General features: G+C 33.8%; 2 protein-coding genes and 1 non-coding gene across 4 annotated transcripts; 2 read left to right on the top strand and 1 right to left on the bottom strand.

The window, feature by feature from the left end:
- Positions 1 to 11769: 11769 nt before the first annotated feature.
- Positions 11770 to 11856, top strand: LOC112292946 (small nucleolar RNA snoR77Y). Its single transcript, XR_002972865.1, has one exon. It is a non-coding gene; the product is annotated as a small nucleolar RNA snoR77Y (small nucleolar RNA).
- Positions 11857 to 13540: 1684 nt separating this feature from the next.
- LOC112292001 (protein CHAPERONE-LIKE PROTEIN OF POR1, chloroplastic) lies at positions 13541 to 15547 on the bottom strand. The gene is made up of 2 exons (XM_024540062.3): positions 15403 to 15547; positions 13541 to 14694 (listed from the first exon to the last, which is right to left on the bottom strand). Exon 2 carries the CDS (start codon positions 14540 to 14542, stop codon positions 13754 to 13756), a length of 789 nt encoding a protein of 262 aa, XP_024395830.1. The 5' UTR covers positions 14543 to 14694; positions 15403 to 15547; the 3' UTR covers positions 13541 to 13753.
- Positions 15548 to 16880: 1333 nt separating this feature from the next.
- On the top strand, positions 16881 to 23306 carry LOC112292019 (uncharacterized). Of its 2 annotated transcripts, XM_024540097.3 has the most exons (17): positions 16881 to 17167; positions 18319 to 18519; positions 18880 to 19041; positions 19227 to 19406; positions 19718 to 19775; positions 20116 to 20166; positions 20251 to 20333; positions 20659 to 20746; positions 20902 to 20955; positions 21112 to 21186; positions 21568 to 21636; positions 21775 to 21890; positions 22005 to 22117; positions 22225 to 22304; positions 22506 to 22626; positions 22830 to 22896; positions 23079 to 23306. In XM_024540097.3, exons 1-17 carry the CDS (start codon positions 17028 to 17030, stop codon positions 23206 to 23208), a joined length of 1788 nt encoding a protein of 595 aa, XP_024395865.1. In that variant the 5' UTR covers positions 16881 to 17027; the 3' UTR covers positions 23209 to 23306. The 2 variants fall into 2 exon arrangements, 1 of the variants encoding a protein (XP_024395865.1); XR_016506745.1 differs by lacking the exon at positions 22225 to 22304 and having other exon boundaries at positions 16910 to 17167.
- Positions 23307 to 25370: the final 2064 nt, after the last annotated feature.

Here is a 25370-nt window from a genome sequence, read left to right on the forward strand (position 1 = left end):
GAAAATAAAATAAAAAATTAAAATCAATATATATTCAAATAAGGAGTTTAAGTAGGACTAAAATTTTCCAATGTACCCACTTAAGTTGATAGTTTGCAATTTAAGGTTGATAAAAATAACTTAAAGAAAGGCAGGCAAAAAAAAAGAGTACCAGAAGAAAAGATGGAATGTCTCAAAATATTATGGCATAGATTAACAAATATAACAAAGAATCAACTTGAAAATTGGCACCATTATTTAAGATTAAACTAAAGACCTTTGTCATCACTTTTATCGTGCCAAATGCCTCTTCTATTTATATCTACAAGACAAATATAAATTATTCATTAGAAAAATGATTATACCTCACTGCTCATTGCCTATCTACTATCTCAAAGCTCAGAGGCAATAGAAAAACAACAGTCCAATAAAACTACATATTCCAAATTAACTTTTACGCATGAAATTCTACAAAACGTTTTTTTGTCTTTGTGCTAAATCTAAGATTTATCCTATAAAATCCATAAACAAACAAGTTGGAAAATTTTTAAAAAATAAAAAATTCATATAAAAATAACATTTAAATTAAAAACTATGACTAAAATTTAAAATCCAATTTAATCTTTGTACTTTTGTTTGGAACTGTTCATTCTCCAACTTTAGTTTAAGTGTCTATCCTTCACATGTCTCATTAAGTGACACAAATAAATATGACTTTGAATGAAGCTATCCATATTTACATTGAACCTTACCTTATATGACATAAAAAAATTGTGCTCTTGTATTATAACCCCAAACATATGAAAAAATAACATAAAACCTATTCCTAATGAGGCCAAGGATATAAGCCAAACTTACTTAACATTACAAACTACTCATAATACATTTAGAAGTGACAAGTTTAAAAATATCACAAAAAAACTTTAGATTTTTCTTATTAAGGTTTAAATAACACCTAAAATAATTCTATGGAGTGAGTACTAACAAACTATTGTTAGCCTTATTAAAAATCTCTAAAATCTCTAGAAGTCCATTGAAGAATGCTCTTGAGACATTCTTATCTACCATGATAACTTTCAATTTTTTATATGGCTATTCAATACTACATCTATGCATGATTGAATGCCACAATTAATTGACTTTGTTAGAAATTAAAGACATAATATTCTAAAAGAAAGGAAGAAAATATATATATATATATATATATATATGAATGAATGTAGGTGAGAGTGTATAGATCATGCAATTTTGAGATATATGCTCTTACATTCAAAATTCTTGATATTAGTAGGATTTATATCTACACACAAAACTTGACCTCATGACAATCTAGAAATTATGAAGAGAATTAGAGTGAAAAATCAAACATCGTATTTGGATCTATACATGGTGAGAAGTCATTTCAAGTACATTTGAAAATATAGCTCATATTTGCAAATTGCAACAAAATATTACCACTTGTAACTTTCTTATTGTCTTCAAAGTACTCTTGTAGCTAAGACTAACACAAAGATTATAGAGCAGAATTGAACTATTTAAATCCCTCTATAAGATCAATGTATATAAAAGAATTTGTGACAAATAATAGAATAGGTTGTAAATTAAACAAAATGCCAAGCATGTAAGAACTTTTTTTTGAGATTATAAAAAAAGATTCAAAAGCTTTGATATTTTTTTAGATAATTATTTTAATACCATAGAATTTTTTATTTATTTATTATGTTTTAATATTATATAAATTCTTACTTGAAAATACATTAGACACCTAGCTATAAAAGGTAATTAAGAAATTACAACAACGAGGTCCTAATAAATCTAATAGAACTCAAAATAGACTTCAATTAAACCTTAACAATTTTAATCAAATTTTAATCAAATAAAAAAGAAGTTTTAAAGAAATTACAATCAAAACATGAATTAATCTTAAAAATAAATAAATAAATCTATTTAAATAATAAAAATTAGAAATTCTAAAAAATTAATAAAAATTATTAAATACATATTAAAAATAGAATTCTTAAATAAATCCTAAGTAATCTTATTCAAATCTTAATGTAACCTTAAATAAATCCTCATAAAATATTGTTAAAATCTTAAACAAATCTTAATAAAATTCTAATAAAATCCTTAAAAAGCCTTAGAAATCCTAAATAAATCAAAGTAATTTCTAAATAAATTCTAATAAATTACTTTAGTTATTTAAAATTCCAATAGCTATTAATTGAACTATCAATTTCAACCAAAACTTTACTTACATTTCAAGCTTTAAACAAATAACAAGTATAAAAAATTTGAAGAAAATAGATCTATTAGTAGCAATTGCTCTTTGTTAAACCATTCAATTGTTTTTAAAATTGATATAATTGTAGATAATTAAGTCCAATATGCTCTCATAAATTTTTATTTTAATTGAATTAAAAGATTTCTTAGGATCATAGAAACTCTTACTAATCCTAAAATTCAAATATGTAAGATCTACTCCAACAAAACTCCCATATCCTTCAATCTAACCATTTGATTGATTTTAAATTTACAAAATATAATTTATTTAAATACAATAATAATTTCATAAAATTTCACTTATAAATTTGTAAAAATATCTACAAAAATCTCAAATATATATGCCTCTTTTTATTTTTCAAAATCCAAAATCTCAAAATAAATCTCTTATTTTGAAAAACTCTCAAAAATTCAATATGCATCTATATTACTCAAAAAAATTCTAAAAGAGCCCTTCTTAAGTTTTCTTTCATATCACATTCTCCAATTAGCAAAAGAATTCTAGAATTGTTGTAGGTGTATAGTTGTGTGCCTTGGAATTTGATTTTGAAATTAATTTGCAAATGGTCTTCTCTAAATATCAATCTTTGGTATCTTGAGGCAAATTTTGCTGCAAACTATTGTTAACTCTTTCATAAAGATACCTATATTATTTATTTATTTTTCTTATTTGTAACCTTATAAAGTAAGTAGAAGTTTTTTATTTTATTTTATTTTATCTTATTGAAAGGCAACATTAACACTCAAAGTTTTTACTACCTTCCTATTTTTTATTGATGTTTTGCTACTATATCTTTCTATTAAGCTCTTCTATAATAAAATTTATATTTTAATCTTTCACCATGTAATTGTATTACAATACAACAACATAAAGATCAAAGAATATATAAAAATACATAAAGTTGTATGCAAGTTTAAAGAGTGGCTTTTACCAAATATTGATTATTTAGTTATTCAATGTGACCATACTTTTTTTAACCAAATTTATCTTGTATCTAAATATTTAAGTGTCTAGCTCTTTCTAATTAGATATTGTGTATGTAATATTTTCAATATCTTTCTTTAGATTGGTAGTTTTTAATATTAATAGATTATAGCATTAGAATAATATAAAAGTAATTAATCCATGAGTGATATTGTGAATAATAGAAGCAAATCAATGGAATCACAAATCAAAGAAAAATAATCAAAGAAAATGATCTTTGTCAAGAGGTTAACTAATTGGTCTGTAATAGAAATGTATTGAATGTCAATATTTCTAAATTATTGATGCTCTCAGATAAAAATATACACAACATCAATATGCTTTGTACAATAATAGAACTTGAAGTTATGAACTAGAGGTATGGCACTTTAGTTGTTGCAGAAGAGTTGTATTGCTTGTGCAGATTAGAAATGCAAATTTGCAAGTAAATATTAATGCTAGATAATACCTTTGCTTATTGAACCAATTAGAAAATACTTGGATTTAGTTGTAGATATAGTCACATAATTTTGATTTTGACTATATTAATAAACTAGATATTGTTTAGCAGTAATAACATATCAATGAATGATTTTTGATCAATGATAGCTCTTACATAGTAGGCATCATCATATCCTTTGAATAGTAGAGATTTAACATTATTGTTACTATATAGAGCAAGGTATATGGTACTTGTGAAATAGCAAAATATATATGTGATTGCTTGGTAGTTTTATTGATAGAGATTTGTTAAAAATTGTATAATCATATTTATAATTTAATTGATATTATAGCAATTAAAGGTTTGAGCATAGAAAAATCATCATACAAAAATAGAATAGAAAAAAGAATTTTAAAAAAACTTGATATTAGTGTTGAGCTTTCTATTTGGATTGGTAGAGATATTACAAGGGATATAATTGTTAAAATCAAAGTATGCTAGGATGTGGCAAAGGTAAACAATTTGGTGGATAAAAATGTAGTCTTTAGATTTTTAGAAAACAATATGTAATCCCTCATAGACATCTACATTAAAGCAAATAATAAAAAAAAAATTCTTTATTGTAGTGTATAAAATCTTTAAGTTGTGGTGATAATGAACAAATAGCAAGTCCATGATCTACACAAAATGTAATAATGAAGTAAGATTCTGATTTTGAAATATATATACATAGGTTAGTCTCGATGGATTTGAAATCAAAATTCATATAAAAATCATGAAATTTTTGTTTTTAAATACATCATAATTACTTTAGTGTATATATATTTTTGATGAATAAGCTCACAAATATTGATGCATGAGGGTTTGTAACCTCAATGCTTTGAAAGTATTGCATGTAAATTTATGTTTTGAGAAACTCATGGAAGAATATTGTCTAAATGTTAAACTTAACAATGATCTTGTGGTGTTGTGTGGCAATATCAAATACTATTCAAATGGATTCATACTTCAAAATAGGATTAAAGATTTGATCATAATCTACTTCATATTTTTAGATGTAGTCTTTTGTAACAAGGCACACCTTAAATTTTGTAAGATATCCATCAAAATTTGACTTGACTCTGCATATGCACTTGCTTTTCATTACTTTGAGACCAAAAAGATGTAATATAAGATTCCAAATATTATTATAAAAAAAGAAATTATATTTGGCTTCCATTGCATGTTGCTATTTCTTAGTTTTTTTGTATGTATTCAAATCATTGGAAATGAGCTCATTAAATACAAGATTGGCAAACAAGTAGGAAATGACATAGTTATACAAGTAAGAAGGTATATTATGGATACAAAAAGGACATGATTCTAATTATATTGGTAATAGAATTGTCTTTGACACAAATAAGCACCTGTTACTAGTGATCTAATTTTGCTCAAGTGAAGGAGATGGTGAGCAGGTATGCTACTCATTTTTGGATTTAGTTATTTCTTGTTTTATATAAAATTGAGGAATTATATTTGTAATAGATTATTGATGAGCTAGACTTACAAAATTTGGTTGAGCAATACTTATACTTTGATAAATGCTAACAAATACCTCTTGGAATGAAAATAATTTTAAAAAAACTTTGAAGGTGGTTTTTCTATAATTCAAGAGTTCGTCAAAATTGACGTTGTAGTTCAAGATTATTTTGCTTGTCAAAGACAATATGCTTTTGTTTTACTATAGTAATCAATAAAGATGATTTTCATGCTCTTTGGATCTAATTTCTTTTGAATGGCTTTTGATACATGGATGTGTGCAATGCATCTAAAAAATTATAGATGAGATATAGTAGATATTTGCCTAATTCCAAGCTTGTAGGATTTTTTATAGTCTCTCATATGAAAAGCAATGTGATTTAATATATAAGCAATATTTTACATTACTTCCTTTAAAAAACTTAGATTAAATTTTATCACATGTAACGTTATACGTATAGGTTCAATTAAGGTACAATTCTTTAGCTTCATATTGTTATTTTATGCTGGGCTATAAAGGCTTATAAGTTTATATTAAATTTTAAAATCAGCTAATTACTTCATCAATTCTTTGCTTAAAAACTCCACTTTTTTATTACTTTGTAACTTCTAGATGTAATTTTTAATTTGTTAGAGAACAGAAATGTAAAGCTCTTTGAATTTTTTCATTATATTAGATTTTTGGTGAATGGAGTGAATTATATGGTATCTTGAAAAGACATCATTGCAAAGAAAAAAGTATTGAAGTTTTTGTGGTGATTCTTAATTTATTAGTCTATAAAATATTACTATAGAAGAAAAGTCTAGGTTTCTCAGCCCTCATTGATGTTTGTTACTTTGAAAAAGGTTAGTTTATATTCTTTCCTATAATACAACCTTCACAAGGGTTTTGTAGTATTACATGGTTTGATAGCTCTAACTCCTAAACAACACTATATGTATACATGTGCACAATCATAATACTAGGTGCATGGTCAAAATATTGGTGACATAGGGTTAGTTTGTTCAATGGTGCCTCATATGGTTTGGTCCTTTCACTCATGCTATATGTTGTAGTAATATTTGCTTAGGCAATTTAGATGTCAATTCTTAGTTCTACATTGCATAATTTATTGATACAAAAACCTATTACCATAACTCTTTCATGTCCCTCATGGCTTGTGAGGTAGCATATGTATCATGTATAAGTAATTACAAAGCTTTTATCAATTGCTTGGCCTATTAAAAATAAATCCTTTTGTAATGCTAAAACATAGAAAACATTGTGTATACATTGAAGCTTCTAAGCATCTTCAATTTTACATTTAATATTCATGCGGCTAAATACTTTCATTCAAAGACATCTATTATCTACCATCATAATATGCCATTGTTCCTAAGATATAGTCTTCAAAGAAACAAATTAGTCTAGATAATCAGTCATATGATTGATCATGCCTCTATTCATATACCAAACATTTGTATTGTCAATATATTCATCAATATGAGTCATGAATGATGAGCTATTATCTTCATCAAAATCTTCAATTACAACAACATTGGCTTTATAAATTTTTACATCCATGCTTTTGGTCTTCACTATTTTGAATACTATGATTTTCTTATCATTAAAATACACACTTGCCTAATATTTTTTTTTTGCTACACTTCCTACACTGTATTTTTTTCTTTAATTTAGCAATCTTAGCATATCATTTCTTTTTTTTTTCAATGGAAGGAGGCTTGTGGCTTGCACTCAAGCTTTTACCTTGGTTAAAAAAAATAAAAATAAAACTTTTCTTTTTTCTTTGTCCATACATTCTTAAATGTGATTTTTATTTTTTTTGTCTTAAACATACATAATATCAATGCTTCAATGGTTTATTCATATTATAGAATATTATTTTAAACTAAATATATATATATATGGAAAAATACTCAAAATTTTGTAAATAAATGTTTGGTTTGAGATAGGTTAATTAAGATTGAAATGATTTGTAAGTTGCTCTATGCAATTGACATGATCAACTACTTCAATGTTTGGCTTCATTTTCATATCAAAAAACTTTTGTTGTAGCAATTGCACATTTTTTGTAGTGTTTTGTTTATAGATTGTATACAAGCAATGCCACTTTTAGTTAGATGTGTGATAATTCATTAGTCTAGACATGAGTTTTTGTACATAGTAGAAATGATGAAAGATTGGTTGGCTGCATTCTTGTTAGTCCATTTCTCTTTGTCAACAAACGATTCTCTTGGAGTTGTACTATTCACAATGCCTAATAGCTTGCTTGCAAAATGTCACATGATTATCCAAAATTTTCAATCTAGAAGGTTTTCTCCCTTGCAAGTTTGACTATGTGTGTGATACCAACTCTTGTAAAGTCCTATTTGGGGCAATGAAAGATGCTAAATTAATAGAGGTTTGACTTTGGATGGATCCATCTAAGGTTTCCTCTTAGACAAGAACATTCTCTATGTGGTAAAATCCTTTGCAAATCTCTTCTTCTATCACAATGATTACAAAGTCAAGCAAAAAAGAAAAAAAAGAAAAAAAAGAAAAAACTTTGAGTTTGTCTCTTGTAGAAAAAATAATCATGGAATTAAGTACACAAGGTAAAGGAGACAAAATTAAAAAATTAAAAAATAGCTAATAATGGTATTTATTTTCTTACTTGAGCTTATTTTCTGGAAAGCGGATATGTCTTGCAAGAGAGACATCATAAACGTAACCTCTTGAGAGTAAAGAAAAAGACTCAAAACCTTTAATTTTTGCTCACACAATGATTTTCGTAGAAGAGAGAACTTTTGCATTTATCCCGTAAGGATCAAAGAGTACAAAAAAATGCACAAAGCTGCGTGTAGGTTTAAAGCAGTGGGTTGTAACAAACTTTGATCATCCAATTAATCAGTGTGGTCATTGTTTGCTTAACCAAATCGATCTTGTATCTAAACACTCAAGTGTCCAGGTCTTCCTAGTTGGACATCGCGCATGTAATGTTTTCAACAGAAATTTCACTTCAAATTCCCAGGTTCAATCGAAACAAAGATCATGTCAAGAGTAGGAGTCTACACGGCTAGATTCAAGTAGACTATTTCGAAACGCTGGCCAATACAGGGAAACTCCCACAATGGTGATTTTCCTCGGTAAGAGTTTTAGGGTTGAAAACCACATCGGACTTGCCAATGAAAGATCGCTAACTTTGAGCTCAGATTGGCTACAGCTGCGTCAGCCAAGCCTTAATTTCCTTCACTGTAGCCAATGTCGATGGTGTTCAATTCTATGCGGCATGCTGGGATACATGACCTCGGCTGCAATTACGTTCCGAAACATGGCAACCACAACAGCATACGGCTTTGTGGGTGCAGATGCTGCGCTTGGGGCGTAACCGCAACATCAACATTGTGTCAACTCTAACTGTTTGCTCTGAGTTTATTTAGAGCCTATTGTGATAAATACGGGTACACCGAGGCCCGAAATGAAGAATTAAAAACGTAAATCCTCTCAATCCACAAACGACTAAATCCAAACTACCTCAATAACACCAGTATGAGATCTTTCCTAATTGCAAATATTGGCGGGACAACACCCATTTCTCGCGGGAAAATATTGGGGGGACGTGGCCGTTGCTCGACGACGATCGACGGCGTCGACTGAGACTGCACCGTTCTGGGAAAACGTAAAAGTCTGGGGAGGTGAAAATCGAAAACGCTAAAGGCACCTGTTGTGCCCATGCTTGATGCAATCTCCTCCGCAAATTTTGTTACTTTTTCGGTGATAGCTGGAGACTTTTTCCTTCTTTAAAATTTTATTATTTTTTTGTGATTATTTTTGGAGTGGATAATTTTTTTCTTATTTGTGTGATATGTCTGAAATGTTTTTATTTAATTTTCTAATTCCAAAGAGACTTCAATTCCTTGATAATATCATACAGGGAATTTGGATTCACTTCCAATCCAGATTCGTTTATGAAGTCAAGTGATAAGCACAAAATTTCCTTCATACTATAACACTAGGAAATAAAAAAATGAAACAAAATATAAAAGGATTTTGATGGTAAAACTATTGAATTTTGAGTTTGATTGGTGTATTTCTCAATTAATATGCCAAAATGCCACTTAACTCTAATAAGCCTACCACATAAAAAAATAAATATGATAGAATTCTACTCAGTATTACTATTGTATCAGTTAAGTCAAAACTTACAATCTGTATTCATAACCGTTTTATTTGTGCTGTTTTATATTGTTTGAATTGTGTCGATCTAATGTGTGTAAATTGAATATGTTTCTGTGCAATAGAATGTCACATTTGTTTTTTTTTTTTTTTTTTTTAATAAGATTAGTATAATATATTTTGGTGACTTGACTTGTTTTTAAAATCTATTGATAAAATTGCCTAGAAAATAGACATGTAGTTTGCAATTACTGTGAAGATTAATATGCTTTTTCTGATGAAGAGCAGCACTAACGGAATTAAAGCAGGTAGAAAAAATTACTAAGTAAATCAAATACATCTGTAAATGTGCAGATGAAACATGAAAGTTTGAAGATGAGATAATATATAAATGTACTCTACAGAAGCATATTGTGAAAGCAAACGTGATTGAAAATATTTGAAGGAATATAAAATTTCAGAAAAGTTTTCATGATAAAATATTGAAAGAAATAAGAATACTCGAAAGCAAGAGAAAACATCACAATAAATGATGAAGTTGAATTTTAAAATTTTAAAATAAATTTCAATTGTGTTTTTTATTTTTTATTTTCTTATAAAAGATAAAAAAAGTAAAATTACGTGATAAAAATGGAATAAGAAATTAAAAGAATGCAAATAATTCAGTTAAAACAATTATCATTTTGGTTCTTTTCCTTGGGTTTGATTGAATCTCATTAGTACAACAACATGACTTTTGTCAATTCAGGCTTCTTAACTTGGCCTTTTCTAAATAACAAATCAATCAATTTACCATATTGTGTAAATCTTGATGAATATTAACTTAACAGTTACCATGACATCATATTTGTGAGCTTGATACATGAGTTTTATACATATTTATTTCCATGTTTAAAAATGATGAAATATAAAGTTGATCACTGCTAATTGAATATAACTATTACATGTTACTTTAAAAGACAATTTATTTCATATAAAAAACAACTCAATGGATAAACCAACAAGATAAATCAATGGAGACAAAAACTATCTCTAATTTGTTGCATATCTCATTGTTTTCATCAAAAGTTAAGCAATCAGAGATCAAAATTTGCATGTTGTCGTTGCAAAATGATGAGAGTAACACTGCAAGATCACTAAACATAGAGCTGAAAAACACAACAACATGGAATGACATGGAACATAGTAGAACAACATGCAATATGGAGTTTCACGTCATATGAAGCTTTAAACAAAGATTTAATTTACAACACATAGTTTACAATATATTTTTTGTGGGCAATGGCACAGGTTTCCACTAATATAACATAATACATGAAACACTAGAATCCTCAATATATATAAGTTATTCATAGATAAAAAATAAAATAAAATAGATCAGTGCAAAATTTTCAATCTGATATCATTTCACAACTTGTCAACATACATTGTGAAATGGTATTTTATAACTTAAACATTGTACATAAAATCAAAATTAATTCATGATCATAATTTCGTTTGCAAAAATTCAATTCAAGAAATGAAAACTAGATTAACCATCACGTAAATATTTACTTTGGATAACATTATATAACATTTAATGAAACCTACTTCTAATACATTTTTTTTTGTTTTTTTTATCATATATACTCAATGCCAAAGTTTGCTGAATAGAGATCAAAGAGAATTATTTTGAAAAGCATAAATATTTTAAAATAAATAAAAAAAAGAATACACACACTGAAAAATAACGAAATTTGTCGTATTATGCCTAATTACCTTCGAAGATTGCTTTGAATCATACTGCCAAGGAAACGAATAATTCCTCAAACTTTATTAATAACATTGGATGAAACACGCATTAGATGAAAAATCCTTCATCCACACGCCGTGTTGGTCATTCGTTGCCACCGACGAGACTGGAGGGCTAGCCCCCAGAAAATGATCCAGAAAACGATCGATGACATCCATCCCAAACAGCATTCATCAAAGAGATGAATATCATCCAATAGACTTGTGTAATAAATATATATACTGGAGTGGCTCCGTCTCATCATCATTCTCTCCTGTGCCCTAACTCTGCATTGCGGCCCTCATGGGCGATCTTCGCAGAGCGTGGACAGACCTTCCTAGTAGCTGTATTGCCTAGCGATTGCTTAGCTTTTCTGTGTTCCTTCAGTGTGTACTGAACTTCGTATGCTGCTCAGTCTTTAGGTGGCCTCATTTCGGCTTTTGTAGAGATTTATGGTGTTTTTTTACGTGTATTCTTTGTACATTACGAGAGCCGCGCGCTCTGGAGGTTTGATGAGTAATGGCATTGACTTAGGGTTTGAGTTAATGTTTTAAATTTATTTTGGTGCATATGAGGAAAGAAATTAGCATTCACCTGATTTCGATGATGCACAACACCTTGGAGAACTGATGCATTTTGGGGTTAGGGATATGGTCTTTGAGCCGATGATTATTGTTAATTGGAATTACCGGCTGATGGTTTCAATGTAAGCCAGAATGCTGTGAACTGGCTGACTGAGGCTTTCGAATAGTAGACAGTAGCACCTTGCATCTACAACGCAGGAACTTAGTGTTGATTTCCTCTGCATAGGAGGTTGGTGTCGCCATTTGGTATCTCATCTACTCTGCTATTACACTGGCTTATGATGACTCTTATATTGCTACGTATTGGATGACCTTTGGTCGCTGACACACAACTACCACCAAGAGCTGAGGCCTTGCAGGAGAATTGCTCTCACAGTTTAACCCCTAGCGGATCAAGTCTAATAATTCAGAAGTTAATTGTTGATTTCACTCTTGCAGAATTGATTCCTTCTACAGTCGTATTCCAACGTAGCTGGTCATTCCTTTCCAAATAAACCTGCGTTAACGAAGCTTCAGAGATTTTTTAATGTGCAAGGAAATTATTCTTGCTGATTACCAGAATGCCAAAATATTACCATTCAACGAAGATATGAATTAAAATAGCTAACACTACTCTTAATGTAACCCAAGCAAACACATGCCGTTTCGTGGAACATGTTTTAGCATACACTCTTGCCCGTTTGGAGGGACGCAACACGCTCGATGATCTGGAACTGAGTGAAGCTCACTTTCACCAGGACCCTGACGAAAGTGTCACTTTCACCAGAACACTGACGCACTCATCCTCACATTCTATGACACATCTCTGCAGACCCACCCTTGGGAGACCGAAAATATTTTCATGTAGTTTATCATTCAGGTCTTCTTCCTATTAGCATCTTGAATAGTATTATCCGAAGATAAAATCTTCTGTGTCCAAATTAGTCGCATCCAATCCACCTTCGATCCTCAGTCCATTTTCACACTCTATTCCTATCACTAAAATTTCTTATTTACATGAAGTCGATTTGTTTTCTACTGCGATGTGAAAGGTACAGGTATAAAACATGTCACACGCCTGTATGACACTTACCTACATCTAATGCTAACTCTTGCAATTTCCAATGGCTGCAAGAAGACATACTCATTATGTTCATCAATTGCGTCAACATCAAGCACACTGTCGTAAGACTTGCAAGATCACTAAAACGGAAGTTGAATGCAAAAATTAGTAACTTCGTCATACAGTTGCCTTTAGAAAATTCCACATCAGCTAAAATAAATGATTCTAATTCATTATTTCAAAACAAAAATTAAATCAATGCATATATCAAATTCTATGTGCACTGCTTATATTAAAGATAAAGAGCCACTCTTGCCTAATCATTCTAATAAGAATGTGCACTGTTGAGATTATGTAGTACAGTTCGTCAACCTTGCATACAGGGGACAGAGAATTTATAAAACAGACATTCATATCTACGCTCCAGTGAACCTAAAGCACAACTTCCATAGACAGTAGTAAACTCGCGTCATCCCCATTACCTGCGATCAAACTTCCACACAAATTTGTCCAATATACACACCCACACAAGACGTGCAATCAAACAATTCATCACCTGATAGCCAACACTCAACTACCTAAGATCCCAATGAGAATGCCATAAAATTCATTCCAATGTGATGTATGAAGCAACCCTAAAATTCCTTTCGAAAGTTGTTTAAGTCCTGCGAAACCCAATCAAGACAGGAAACGAAACAGGTCTGTTATTATTCTAAAACCATAAATCTCATATTGCAAACGAGGAGAGATATTGGGTACACCACAACAAACATCCCCCGACCCCCTCCCCAAATACATCAAAAATTTCTGTCGAACCGGTGTGGTGGCTGTCAGTTAAAACAACTAACCAACAAATACAATCGCAAGGCAATCAAAGGTGCCCATACTGAATGTTGCTCATCTCTAAACTAAGGCTGGAGCCCCCAATAACCTCAATTCTTATTGGAGGCTCTAAATAAATGTCTCACGCTACAGAGCCACCTTCTTGTCTCCTCACTAAAAAACTGAACCCCGTTTTTATCTCAAAAATGTGCACGAAAACCACAAGAAGACGTAGGAAACAAGAGCAGTGGAGAGCTCCAAGGACCAAGTCCTAGGGATAAGCAGTGGAGGAATGACGGGTATCAGGATGGAGCCAAATACCCAACCCACAACCAAGGAACCTAGGCCAAGCACAAAAGCTCTGCCGAGGCTCTGGAGGCGGAGATTGATGAAGTAGACACAGGCAGCAAGAGAGACGGCTACTTGGAAAGCTGGTCCTCCTTCTGCAGGGTTGAACACACTCCATACTCCCAGTAAGAAGAAGAGAGCAGCTCGCTGTCCAGTGATTGTTTTGTTTGGAACTTCCACCATGTTGAGAATAGCCTGCACCCATGGAGGTGATTCTTCCACCTTCTTCTTCAAGTTGGTCTTCAAGTTGATTTTTGAGGCCTTCCGCACACGGAAACTGTGCATTATAATTTTCTCGTAGGCCGCCTCGATTGCCTCCCGGCTGTACTCATGGCCGTAATATTGCTCCGTCAGATAGTTCTTGGCTTCGCGGATTTCTTCCTCGGATGCGTCCGGGCTCACCCCCAAGAGCTTAAATGGGTCGCGGACATTACGTCTGGGGAACACGGGTGGTTTTAAGTTCTCCGCACCTCCGAAAGTGGCATCCGCCGCCCGACAGACGAGACCCTTTGGCAACGGTTGGCTTAAACCAAACTGCCTCAACGCGGGTGTGGGGAATCTATGAGATTGTAAAGAGTGTGTCAAATTGGCTGACCTCGTAGAGATCAAAAAATTGGAACCTCGCAGACTACACATCTTGCTTGGCTCGCAAGTGGTGTCACAGACGAAATGCTGCCGACTCTTCTCACCACAGAATGGTTCACAGTCTATGAAGGCGAAGGTTTGGGAGGGAGGCTAAGAGGGTCTCCTTGCTATGAGCTCAGGCAAGCGGTTTAACCATAAGTTTTCTGCTCAAACAAAACAAAGATAAGAGAACGTGGATCAGATAAGGAAGAGTACAACACGACATTGCAGATAGGAAACTCAAAGGTGTTGAGTGTTCGAGGAGGATACAAATTTCCTACTGGATTCCATCTCCGAATAGTTTCCTTCCTTCGCCGTTCCATGCACTCGGCCCTTGACCCTAAAACTCTTTTTCGTTTCAGAAAGCTATCTCTAAACGGGTGAAAGACACAGAAAAAAATAAAGTAAATCCAGAACAATCTCAACCACAACGAAAAACACGGGAAAGAAGACCAAAAGAAAAAAAAGACCTAATTCAGTGGTTTGTAAACATCTACACCGAGACCAATTGCCACCATCTCACTGAGTAGCACCACGACACCTACGCGCGGCAACAAAATAACTAAAACCACCAACGTATCCAAGTCACTCCAAACCAATGACCAGAACGCTCACAGCAGAGCTTCATTACGCACGTCCCTATCCTCCACTCAAAATTCCCAAAACCTCAGAACCCACTCAATAAACCACCCAAAATGTAGGTAACGCAAAAACCCCTCACACTCACAGGCACCCAAATCGAGCCAACATTCCAGCATTCTATCTCAGAACATTCTACGATCACTCTCCGCTTCCACGAATCAAAACCTCGTGGAATTCAACAAAGCGCAACGACGATAAGGCAGACAGCAGAGGGAGGCGCCCCACAATACCTGGCAAAAAGCCAATCGGGTATTCTTTCGAAATGCCGGCGTCTTGAAGCCCGAAATTGTAGAAGAGTGAAACGAAACCAAGGCTTGGTGGTGGCATGAACGAATTGCGAGTGCCTGTGTGTTTGTCTGCGAAGCAGGAGCTCCAGTCAGCCTGTGTCGAAATGAAGCATCAGTGCCGAAATGGATAGAGCTCGCTCCGCGGAGCTGGAACCAGTTCCTGGCCCTCGCAGTGTGAATAGGGTTCCTCCCAACCAGCTTTGGGCTGGATGGGCTCTGTTGGCTGGTCCCTGTTAACGGAGTTACTTCCCATTCGTGCACTTACCACCGTGGACTCCACGTAGGATCCACGTCAGAAATAGATTTAGTGAGCTTGCTTCTTCAGATAATATATTTAAGATAAATTTGCCAATATGTATAATGCAAGTTGCAATGTCAATAGAATCTCAATAATAATAATATTGGGATACAAAAAAATTACACAAGTTTTTGAATGAATTTTTATGCAGAAATTTAAAACATTTAAACAATATTTTGTTTTTAAAAAACGTCACTTTTAGAACTTTTTATAGAATGTTTTGGATCAATTCTATTTTAAATGTTGTAGATTTTACTTCAATAAGTAATTTTTAGGTCCACATCAATGAATGTTATGCTTGAGTGAATTTGGCGTAAAAAAATGTGTGAAAAGGATAGAAAAGAAAAGAAGATACCATCTTCTTGGCAATTTTACAAGAATGAACTTGAAAACGTTTATTCTTAGACTGTAAAAAAAACCTTTCAAATTTGATGCACTGACATTTTTATCTAAAGATGTTTTTTAGTTTGAATTTATCGAGGGATCACCTATAAAAAATATAATGATAAAAACTTCCATTAATAAATAAACTGCTACTTTTGTTGTCTCCTTCAACCTAAAGAAAACCTTACCACCGTTTTATTTTATTCAATTTTTTTCCTTTTTTGAATTTTCCAATTCTATGTTGAATTTTTTTCCTTTTTTATTTTTATTTTTAATTTTTTTGGATATAAGAGTGTATTGTAATTTTAATCAAGTATAATTTCATTCAATATATATACAAAAACAAAACAAACACAAACATCAATATTTATTTCTAATTTATTTACTATCAATAAAAAATTGAGCTTGGGCAAACAAATTCTTTTGCACCCTAATAATGTAATGAATCAATTATTATTATTATTATTATTATTAGGGCAACTTATTAATAAACCCATTCAATATCCAATCACAAATCTCGAAGTGTGGAGGTTGAGGTGATTTCGAGGGTTAGACCACAAATTGATGACCACTTGACAATTGGATGAAAGCTGTCGGCCTTGCATTTACAGCTGAAGAATATTTCATCCCCCCCGTTCAATAGTTATCCACTCCCAGCGTAGATTTCCACGCGGATCAAATCCCACATTGGAAGCGTAAGAAAGCGGGCTACGAAACCACGCTTGCATTCACGCGCGAGACTGTGCGTCGATACGATTCCTCACTCTGGTTGCTGCTTTCCTTTCAGTGTGGCGATGGATCCGTGCTTGTGCCTTGTGTGACATAATTCCTCGGAATTGCAGAGGCTGCAGTTTATGAAATCGCGTCAACTAGGGAAGGCGTCTGGATGATCGTGTTGACTATGGCAAGGTTACTGCGCAAATTCGAAGCTCCAGCTCGTGGTGTCCTGTGCCGCTCTTGTTTTTCTGAATCGCGGCGTTATGTGACGGATGCGAAGGTCCACGGCACGGGTTTTCTGACGGAGAGGTATTCTTTCTTTGTAACTGCTGTCGATCGCTTATTTGAATTGGATGCATTCGGTGAGAGTGGATAATTATCTATGTTTTCATGCTCTTGCGGAGAGTGAGCGTTGAGAGTCAAGTTTTCATATGTGTGTATGTATGTATATATATATATATATATATATATATATATATTTTCTCTCTTGGATCGAATTGGGATTCTATTGTGGATGTTACCAATGGGGAATGGATAACTATGGTAGTTGTGTAATGTTTTGCGTTACAGCCGAATGATCTGTTTGTAAAATGGATTGGCCTTAGTTGTCTTGGAATTATTCTCTACGTACACTGCGCTAGGTTAGTCATGTCTCGGAACGGAAAACCCTTATCTCATACACGGCTAGAGTGATCGATTTAACGGCGAGTTTTGAAGTTTTTTTTTCGTAATTATGATACCTGAAATAGTGAGCTTGTTCTTAACAGGCTCTTAAACAGTGACTGAAATCATAACTTAACTCTCAATTTTCATAGGAATTAACATTGTTGAGGAGCTCAATGTACTGGCAGCTCTGTCTGCTGTTTTTCAGCTGGAAATTTGCAATGGGGGTGGATGTCTTGCTCCGGCACAACCAAGGAATTTAATTGTACTCCCTCACTGAACCAGGGGGTAATTCTGCCTCTCCTTCTGAATGAGTGATTCAGTGTCTGAATTATTCTTGAAAATCATCAGGAAAGACACTGAATTGCTCATTTTGGATTGAGGATAATATTCTGTGTTTTTCCTTGTGACTTTCTAGAGCATTGTCTTTTAGTTACTCCTGTTAAGTTCTTTCGGCTAGATTCAGAACGAATTCGTGAAGCTTACCGCTTTTTGAAGACTTGGTAGCAATATTGTAGAATTATGCAGTAATTGCTCATGTCCATTTCCTCCAAATTGATGATGGTCCTAAGCAAGTAGATTTGAATATCACCATGCCCTGCTACACCTGCATCTGACGATACAAGCGCTTTGACCTTGGTGCTGTTATACATCGGACTATTTTTTCTTGCTGAGTGTCAGTTTTGATCTTTTAAAGCTATTTTGTAACAAAACACAGCATGTCTAGTATTGTCTATGAAGAAGTTCTTAACTCTGTCTTTTACAATATCTGACGCCATGTATCTCTTCTCTGCTAGGGTTTGGGATGCAGTAATTGTGGGTGGAGGTCACAATGGCCTTACAGCAGCTGCCTACCTTGCTCGAGCTGGATTGCAGGTGGCAGTGCTCGAAAGACGTCACGTTCTTGGAGGTGCAGCAGTTACCGAAGAGATTGTTCCTGGGTTTAAGTTCTCTAGAGCTAGCTATCTTCAAAGTCTGCTGCGACCCGGTATTATACAGTGAGTCTTGCCCGCATCCTCTTAATAGGAATTTAGGGGGCTCTAGGGTTTAGGGTTTAGGGGCTAATTACTGTAATGTGTCTATCTATTCTTTGAGCGATATTTTGTCATCTGAAGGATCAAGTCGATTTGTTGGCCGTATGTTCCCTTGCTCAGGATTGTCGACAGACGTAATGCCTGCTTTTGTTTCCATTGAGATGTATTTGTGGAATCTATGTGTCCGGATTGTTACTAGGATGACTTCATTATCTTCACTACTGGTTTTGAGGGCACAGTGAAATTCAGAGGACTGTGATTTTCTTTTTGTGCCTGAGTTATGAGATTCTTAAACTTTGTGCTTTATCCTTTTGTGTTTCTTAGAGAGCTGGATTTGACAAGACATGGACTTAAGCTGCTTCCAAGGAACCCGTCTTCCTTTACCCCGACTGTAGATGGACGTTTCCTTCTCATGGGCCCTGACTCTAAGCTTAACGAAGCTGAAATATCTAAATTCTCAAAACATGATGCAGCAGCTTATCCTAAGTAAGTCCTGAAATCTGCCTATGCTACCCATGATTTGGTTATATTAAACCATATACAGAGCAGTACAGGCGCTGCATCACTCTGGACAGCGCAGGTCTTGGCAGCATTTTGTCTCTGACCCAAACATCCAATGTATACATAAATTGCTAGAACTCAATGGGTGATGAATTTGTTTTTGTGGATAGGTACGAGCATATGCTGGAGAAATTCTGCTCAGTAATGGACCCGCTTTTGGATACAGTGCCTCCAGAAGCAGCGATGGGTGGAACGTCTTTGGCAGGAAGAATGGCTGATGGCTGGTCTAAATCGAAGGTCTTGGGTAGCTTACTAAAACGCTCCTCAAAATTGAAGCAGCATGAAATCACGTAAATGACCTATACAAATTTCTATCACTTCTGGCAGATTATTCGATTCTTCTACTGTGATAATGCTCCTACCTTGTGGAATCAAATCTGCCTGAAAACAATACAAGCTAACTTTGAACGTTATCTTCAGACTGACTGGTCACGTGCTCCAATCTTATTTGAGTAGTGTCTTGTGGCTCATTTAACGGTTCATTGTCTCGGATAAATGGCCCCAGTTGCCCTGTGGCTACATTATGACTTCTTAGATTGATATGTTAGCTGTTGCACAAGTAGGGACTGAGGGAGAGATTGTGGAACCGCTCCTTGAACAGATCTTTTATGGAGCTGCTGCTCGCACCTGCTTCTAAGGTGCTCAATAATTGGTTTGAGGTAACATTCAAATTCTCATATGCTATCACTATCTACTTTTTGAATGTGAAGGTAATAATGTTTGTAAGTGAGGTGGGTTCTCGCATAAATTTGGAGCAAGTTTCCAGATTTTCAGCTACTGACCATTAAAGATTTAGACTCTGCAAAAAAAACTTCATTTTTATCAGCTTTTATGTTTTTCTTTCCTCTTCTCTGTACATTCCATTGTCATAATGTTGATATGTGCCTTTTAAAATTCACTTTTAGCTGCACTAATCCCATTTCATGTGTTTTTAGCTGTGTACCAGTGGATGGTGTCGAAGTCAATATGTGATGTACTTGTGGTTTGTGTGCATGACAGTCGGATGTCTTGAAGGCAACTTTGGCAACGGATGCTGTAATTGGAGCTATGGTACATCACCCAACTCTCGTCAATCCTTTTAGATCAGATCTAGAGTGTTCCGGCTGAAATCTCAAATGATGTTTGATCTGGCAGGCTAGTGTGCACACCCCCGGCAGTGGATACGTGCTTTTACATCACGTAATGGGAGAAACCAATGGATCTCGTGGTATATGGTCGTAAGTGCATTATTCCTACTTCTTTTGTCTTTCTGAAAGTTGGCCCGGGTTAATTTGATAGAAGCAAAAAATCCTGCTAGAATTTCAGGATGACCAGTCATGTTTCGAAATCCATTATGAGAATTCTGGTTATGATGCTGTATATGTCTGAGCTATGGATGAACTGGATAAGTTGTTTTATTGAGTAACGTTTCAATATAAGAAATTATTTTCGATAACGTACCTGTTACGAATATACTTGTCAAATATTTGCAGCCTTCATGAACATGGGAGGAGTAACTTGCTTTTTCAGAATACAAGAGTGTTGAGTACCACATGTTGTTAGATATGTGCAAGGTGGTATGGGAGCCGTATCCACAGCTATAGCTAAAGCAGCATCAGAAGCTGGTGCAACCTTAGCTACAAATGTTGAGGTTAGTATTTTCTCCAATGCATGGAAATCTGTATATCTTGACTTTTGTCCTGTATCAAGAACGTTCAGATGACGTCTTTATCTTGTTAAATAGCGCTGTCTCAAATCGTTGTTGATGCTGTTTTTGTCTAAATTTGACGAATGTTGGTGATACAGGCAAATCAATTTCTAATGGACAGCGAATCCAGGGTTGGGAAAGAAATTGCTGGGGTATGTAACGGTTGAACTTATATTTACGTCGACATGTGAAGGTCTTTTCTACTAGTGCACAGCTGTTTTCAAGCGGATTAGAGCATGTTGTTTGAGTGGTATTTTGTATGCGCTACAAATTACCTTTTGACATTATTTTTCCGGTTTAGTGGTCAGGTTATATTGGTTGACGGGTCAGAGGTACGAGCTAAGCAAGTTCTTTCTAATGCTACACCTGCTGTCACCTTCTTGGTATATTCAAAACACTCCTTTATTCACACGTGATGGTTATGAGGGTGTTGAACAGTTCTAGGTTTTTCTGAAGCTGCTTGTTGCACATTGTGCAATTTTTAGAAGAAACAAATTTAAGGAAAAAGAATGTAAATTTACAAATATGTTTCTACTATTTATTTTCAAAAGCGGAACTAGTTCATTTTGAGCATTTGTGCGTATGAGCGTCATGTTTCTGATTGTAGAAAATGTACTGCTACTAGATTTAGTATATTGACCCGCCTGTTTTGATTGGATTTGATTTGTGGCATGCTCTTCAATGGTTTTTGCACTTTTAGCCCACCTAAAATGTTGAGGTTTGTTTATATGTTCTCACATTTAAGTTTTGTGTTGACTTTGCAGAAATTGATGCCGGAAAGTGTTTTGGATGAGGAATTTTTAACTAGTGTCAAGTCCATTGACTACAAATCTGTAAGTGCCGTTTTGCCTCTTATCAACGTGGATGTTAGTATGTCATCAATTTCTGTTTTAATCTGTAGAATGAAGTGTAGTTTGACAAAGGAATCCAAAAACCTTATTCTCATCAATTTTTGGCTTTCGAATGTTCAGGGAACGACAAAAATAAATATTGCAGTAGATCGCCTACCAATGTTTCGAGCTTGTTCTCGTACAGACAACACTGCTGGGCCCGAGCATTGTGGGACCATCCATCTTGGTGCTGACTGGTATGCTTTGCTATGATAATTCATCCCTTTTTGGTATTTTTGCATGCTACCTTATAGTATTACTTTATTACTTAGAATTCATGTGAATCCTGATCATTTGTGATCGTTTTGCAGCATGGATGAAATTGACATAGCTTACAGGGAGGCGTTACTCGGTCGGGCATCATCTAGGCCTTTGATTGAAATGACCATCCCTTCTGTCTTGGATGAAACAATAGCTCCTCCTGGTTCGTCCTCCAGTCAATTCCCTTCAATAGACTCATACTATCTTGTTAGTCATCTTCCTTAATCGAAGGGTAGCTTTCACATGCTGCCAATGTTGATAATCCTGCAGGCAAACATGTGATCAATTTGTTCATTCAGTATACACCTTATGATTTGAAAACTGGTAATTGGCAAGACCAAGAGACTAGGGTAAGCACAAAAACTAGAGGTCGTTAATCAATTGCATGCAGATTGATTGATTTATTAATTATTTATTTCCATTGGGACTAAGATGTGGCTTGAATCTCCACCAAGTTTGCACTTTCTCTTACTGATTAAAGGCTTTGTTAAAAAAATGCGACACTTAGACTTTTTAAACAATGAAACTAACTTATCAGTTTTGCTATGCAGGATGCCTTTGCAAAGACATGTTTTGATTTGATTGAAGAATATGCCCCTGGATTCTCAAGCTCCATCATAGGTTATGATATGCTCACTCCTCCAGACCTGGAACGAGTTTTGGGCCTTACAGGTACTTTTCTACCCATGTCCTCAAGGGCCTCAACGTTTGTAGTAGCTTCTACTTTGTATTCAGAGCACGGTTATGATTTTGAAACTTTTAGTAATTGCAGTGGAGTGCTGTTGTTTCACAAAGTACTGAGAAGAATAGTCTCTTTCGTTACTAGCCACTCTGTGCTTTGAAATATTAAGGTTTTCAATTTCGATGTGCGTCAGGTGGAAATATTTTCCATGGGGCAATGGGGTTAGATGCTCTTTTCCTGCTTCGACCTTTAAAAGGCTGGTGAGCTTTACTAACATTGAAGTGGTTCTGTGAAATAAATTGCAATCTATTTTGTGCAACAAGTTCTTGTGCCTACTTTCATTTCATAAAGATTATATTGCTGACAGACGTTCTTCAAGTTAATGAACTGAATATTATTGTAGAATATGAGATGGATATTGACTGTCACATTACTATCACAGGTCTGGGTATCGAACACCAGTGAAGGGTCTCTACATGTGTGGTGCGGGTGCACACCCTGGGGGTGGGGTTATGGGAGCCCCTGGTCGTAATGCGGCAAGTGTTGTTTTAAAAGATATGCAGAAGGGATAGTTTTTTATGATTATTTTTTATTTTTTTATATGCATATGCCAGCGCCTTGTTGTGGTTGCTGGTTGTTATAATGAGCCTATGCAATACCTTTACCTCAACCCAAGCGCATCACCTACTTCACCCTCAATTCTGTCAACTCATGCTATGTCGAGCCATATTTGCAGTGGATAAATGCTGGTTCAAAAAGAAAGAAATCCTTTTCAGCCACTGCTAAGGGACTTTTTCAAAGGAATTTTCATCTGGTATGAGTAAAGAATAAAGATGACAGGCTATTACAAGCCTTTGTTACTCGGAACAAGAAACTGTTTTCCAGCTCTTATTCAGGATGCAGTATTACTAGCACAGAAGTGGATTATGTCATAATAAAAGAGTGGAAGATGATATCATTTTAAAAGAGTATTTGCGGACTAACTACGCTTCATCTAAATTAGAGGCACATATATGTTCAAGCAAGTCTGTGTTGGTATTGACTAACCAGGAATTGAGGTTGATGTAGAAATAAAATTTGATGTCATGTCGAGGAAAAAATCGTCTGGCATGTGATTATACTAAATAAATACATAATTGGCCAGGGTGGTTGAAGACCAAATGAATTCATAAAAAACTTTGATTATTGAATCTATGGCTAAAAACTCTTCAAATGGTCTTTATGAATTGTTAAATCTTTTCTTTAATGTTTAAAGTGTACTAAAGTAAATCAAATTCACCAATTGAAAGAAAGAACTCCTAAAACTCTTGGATGTCAACCTTCTTCCAATTCCAACTTGGATGTTGATATTTTAGTAGGGATTGTTCCTTGTTGAATTGTTCATTGCTATTTAATCTTTCAAATGTGTAGATACTAAATTCTAATATGCTTTCACAAATTTTTTCTTTCATCAAATAAGCAAATTCCTCAAGATCATAAAAGACCTTATTGATCCTAAAATTCAAATATCTAAGACTCTTATCCAAAAAACTCTTATATCCTTCAATCTAACCATTTGATTGACCTTAAATTTGTAAAACACATTTAAGGCAAGTACAATAATAAAATCAAAAATTTTGAACTTATAAATTTGCTACAATATTTATAAATTCTTCAAATATGTAAGTCTCTTTTTTATTTTTCAAAACCTGAAACCTTTGAATACATCTAAATCTTTGAATAACTTTCAAAAACTCAATATGTATTCAATTCAATTGAAATCAATCCTAAAACAACTCTTTTAAAGTCTTTCTTCAAATTCCATTCTTCAATTTGCAAAGAAAAAAAAAAAAAAAAAAAAAAACTCTTGAATTACATGAGGTGCACTATTTTGTGTCTTGGGATTTGGTTTTGATCCTTGTTGATCCTCTCTAGGTATCAATTCTTGGTATCTTCAGGTAATATTTGCTACACAATATTTTGAACTCCTTTCTTAAGATGTCTATATTATTTAATTTTTTGATCTACTTTGTTTTGTCTTATTTGTAGTCTTACAAAGTAAGTAGAAGTTTTTATTTTATTTTATAAAAAGACAATATTAATAATAAGGTTTTGATACCTTCCTATCTCTTACCATTGTTTTGCTATTATATCTTTTAATTAGGCTCTTCTATAATAGAACACATATTTGTATCTTTTACCATATAGTTGTGGTTATTTTACAACACAACAATATTAAACATGGTAAGGGCCAAGAATAACATTCTTCTTTGACTTTTAACAGTCTCATCTTCATTGTAGTCAAATCACTAGTATGCCAATACTTTCTAAATTGGTGCATACTTTGACTCATTGTTGTTACATTATTGCTTTAACATGGTAGATAGGTGTCACTTCTTTTACCTCTGAATAATACATATGTCACTTTAGGGTTTTGTCAAGTCTAAAGGAAAATTTTGACTTTGATTGATAAGATGAGAAAGATATATAATATTTGCAATCCTTATATTTATATCAAATCTAATCTATCCTTGGCTACCTTATCCTTTCTTTTAAATTAAACAAAATCTTATTTTGTTAGTTGAGATCATTAAAGACAACCATCTCTAATTCATTGCCATTTTTATAATAACTATTAATTTGGTGGCTATGCTAATTATTAAGTTGGTAGCTTTTTCATGTTCCTTTAATATCTACCCACCTCTTGCAATTGCTAGATCCTTCTAATGTTTTCAATTCTTCTAGGTGACTTTTA

Source organism: Physcomitrium patens, chromosome 15 (genome assembly GCF_059467195.1).
Source record: "Physcomitrium patens ecotype Gransden chromosome 15, ASM5946719v1, whole genome shotgun sequence".
Taxonomy (NCBI): domain Eukaryota; kingdom Viridiplantae; phylum Streptophyta; class Bryopsida; order Funariales; family Funariaceae; genus Physcomitrium; species Physcomitrium patens.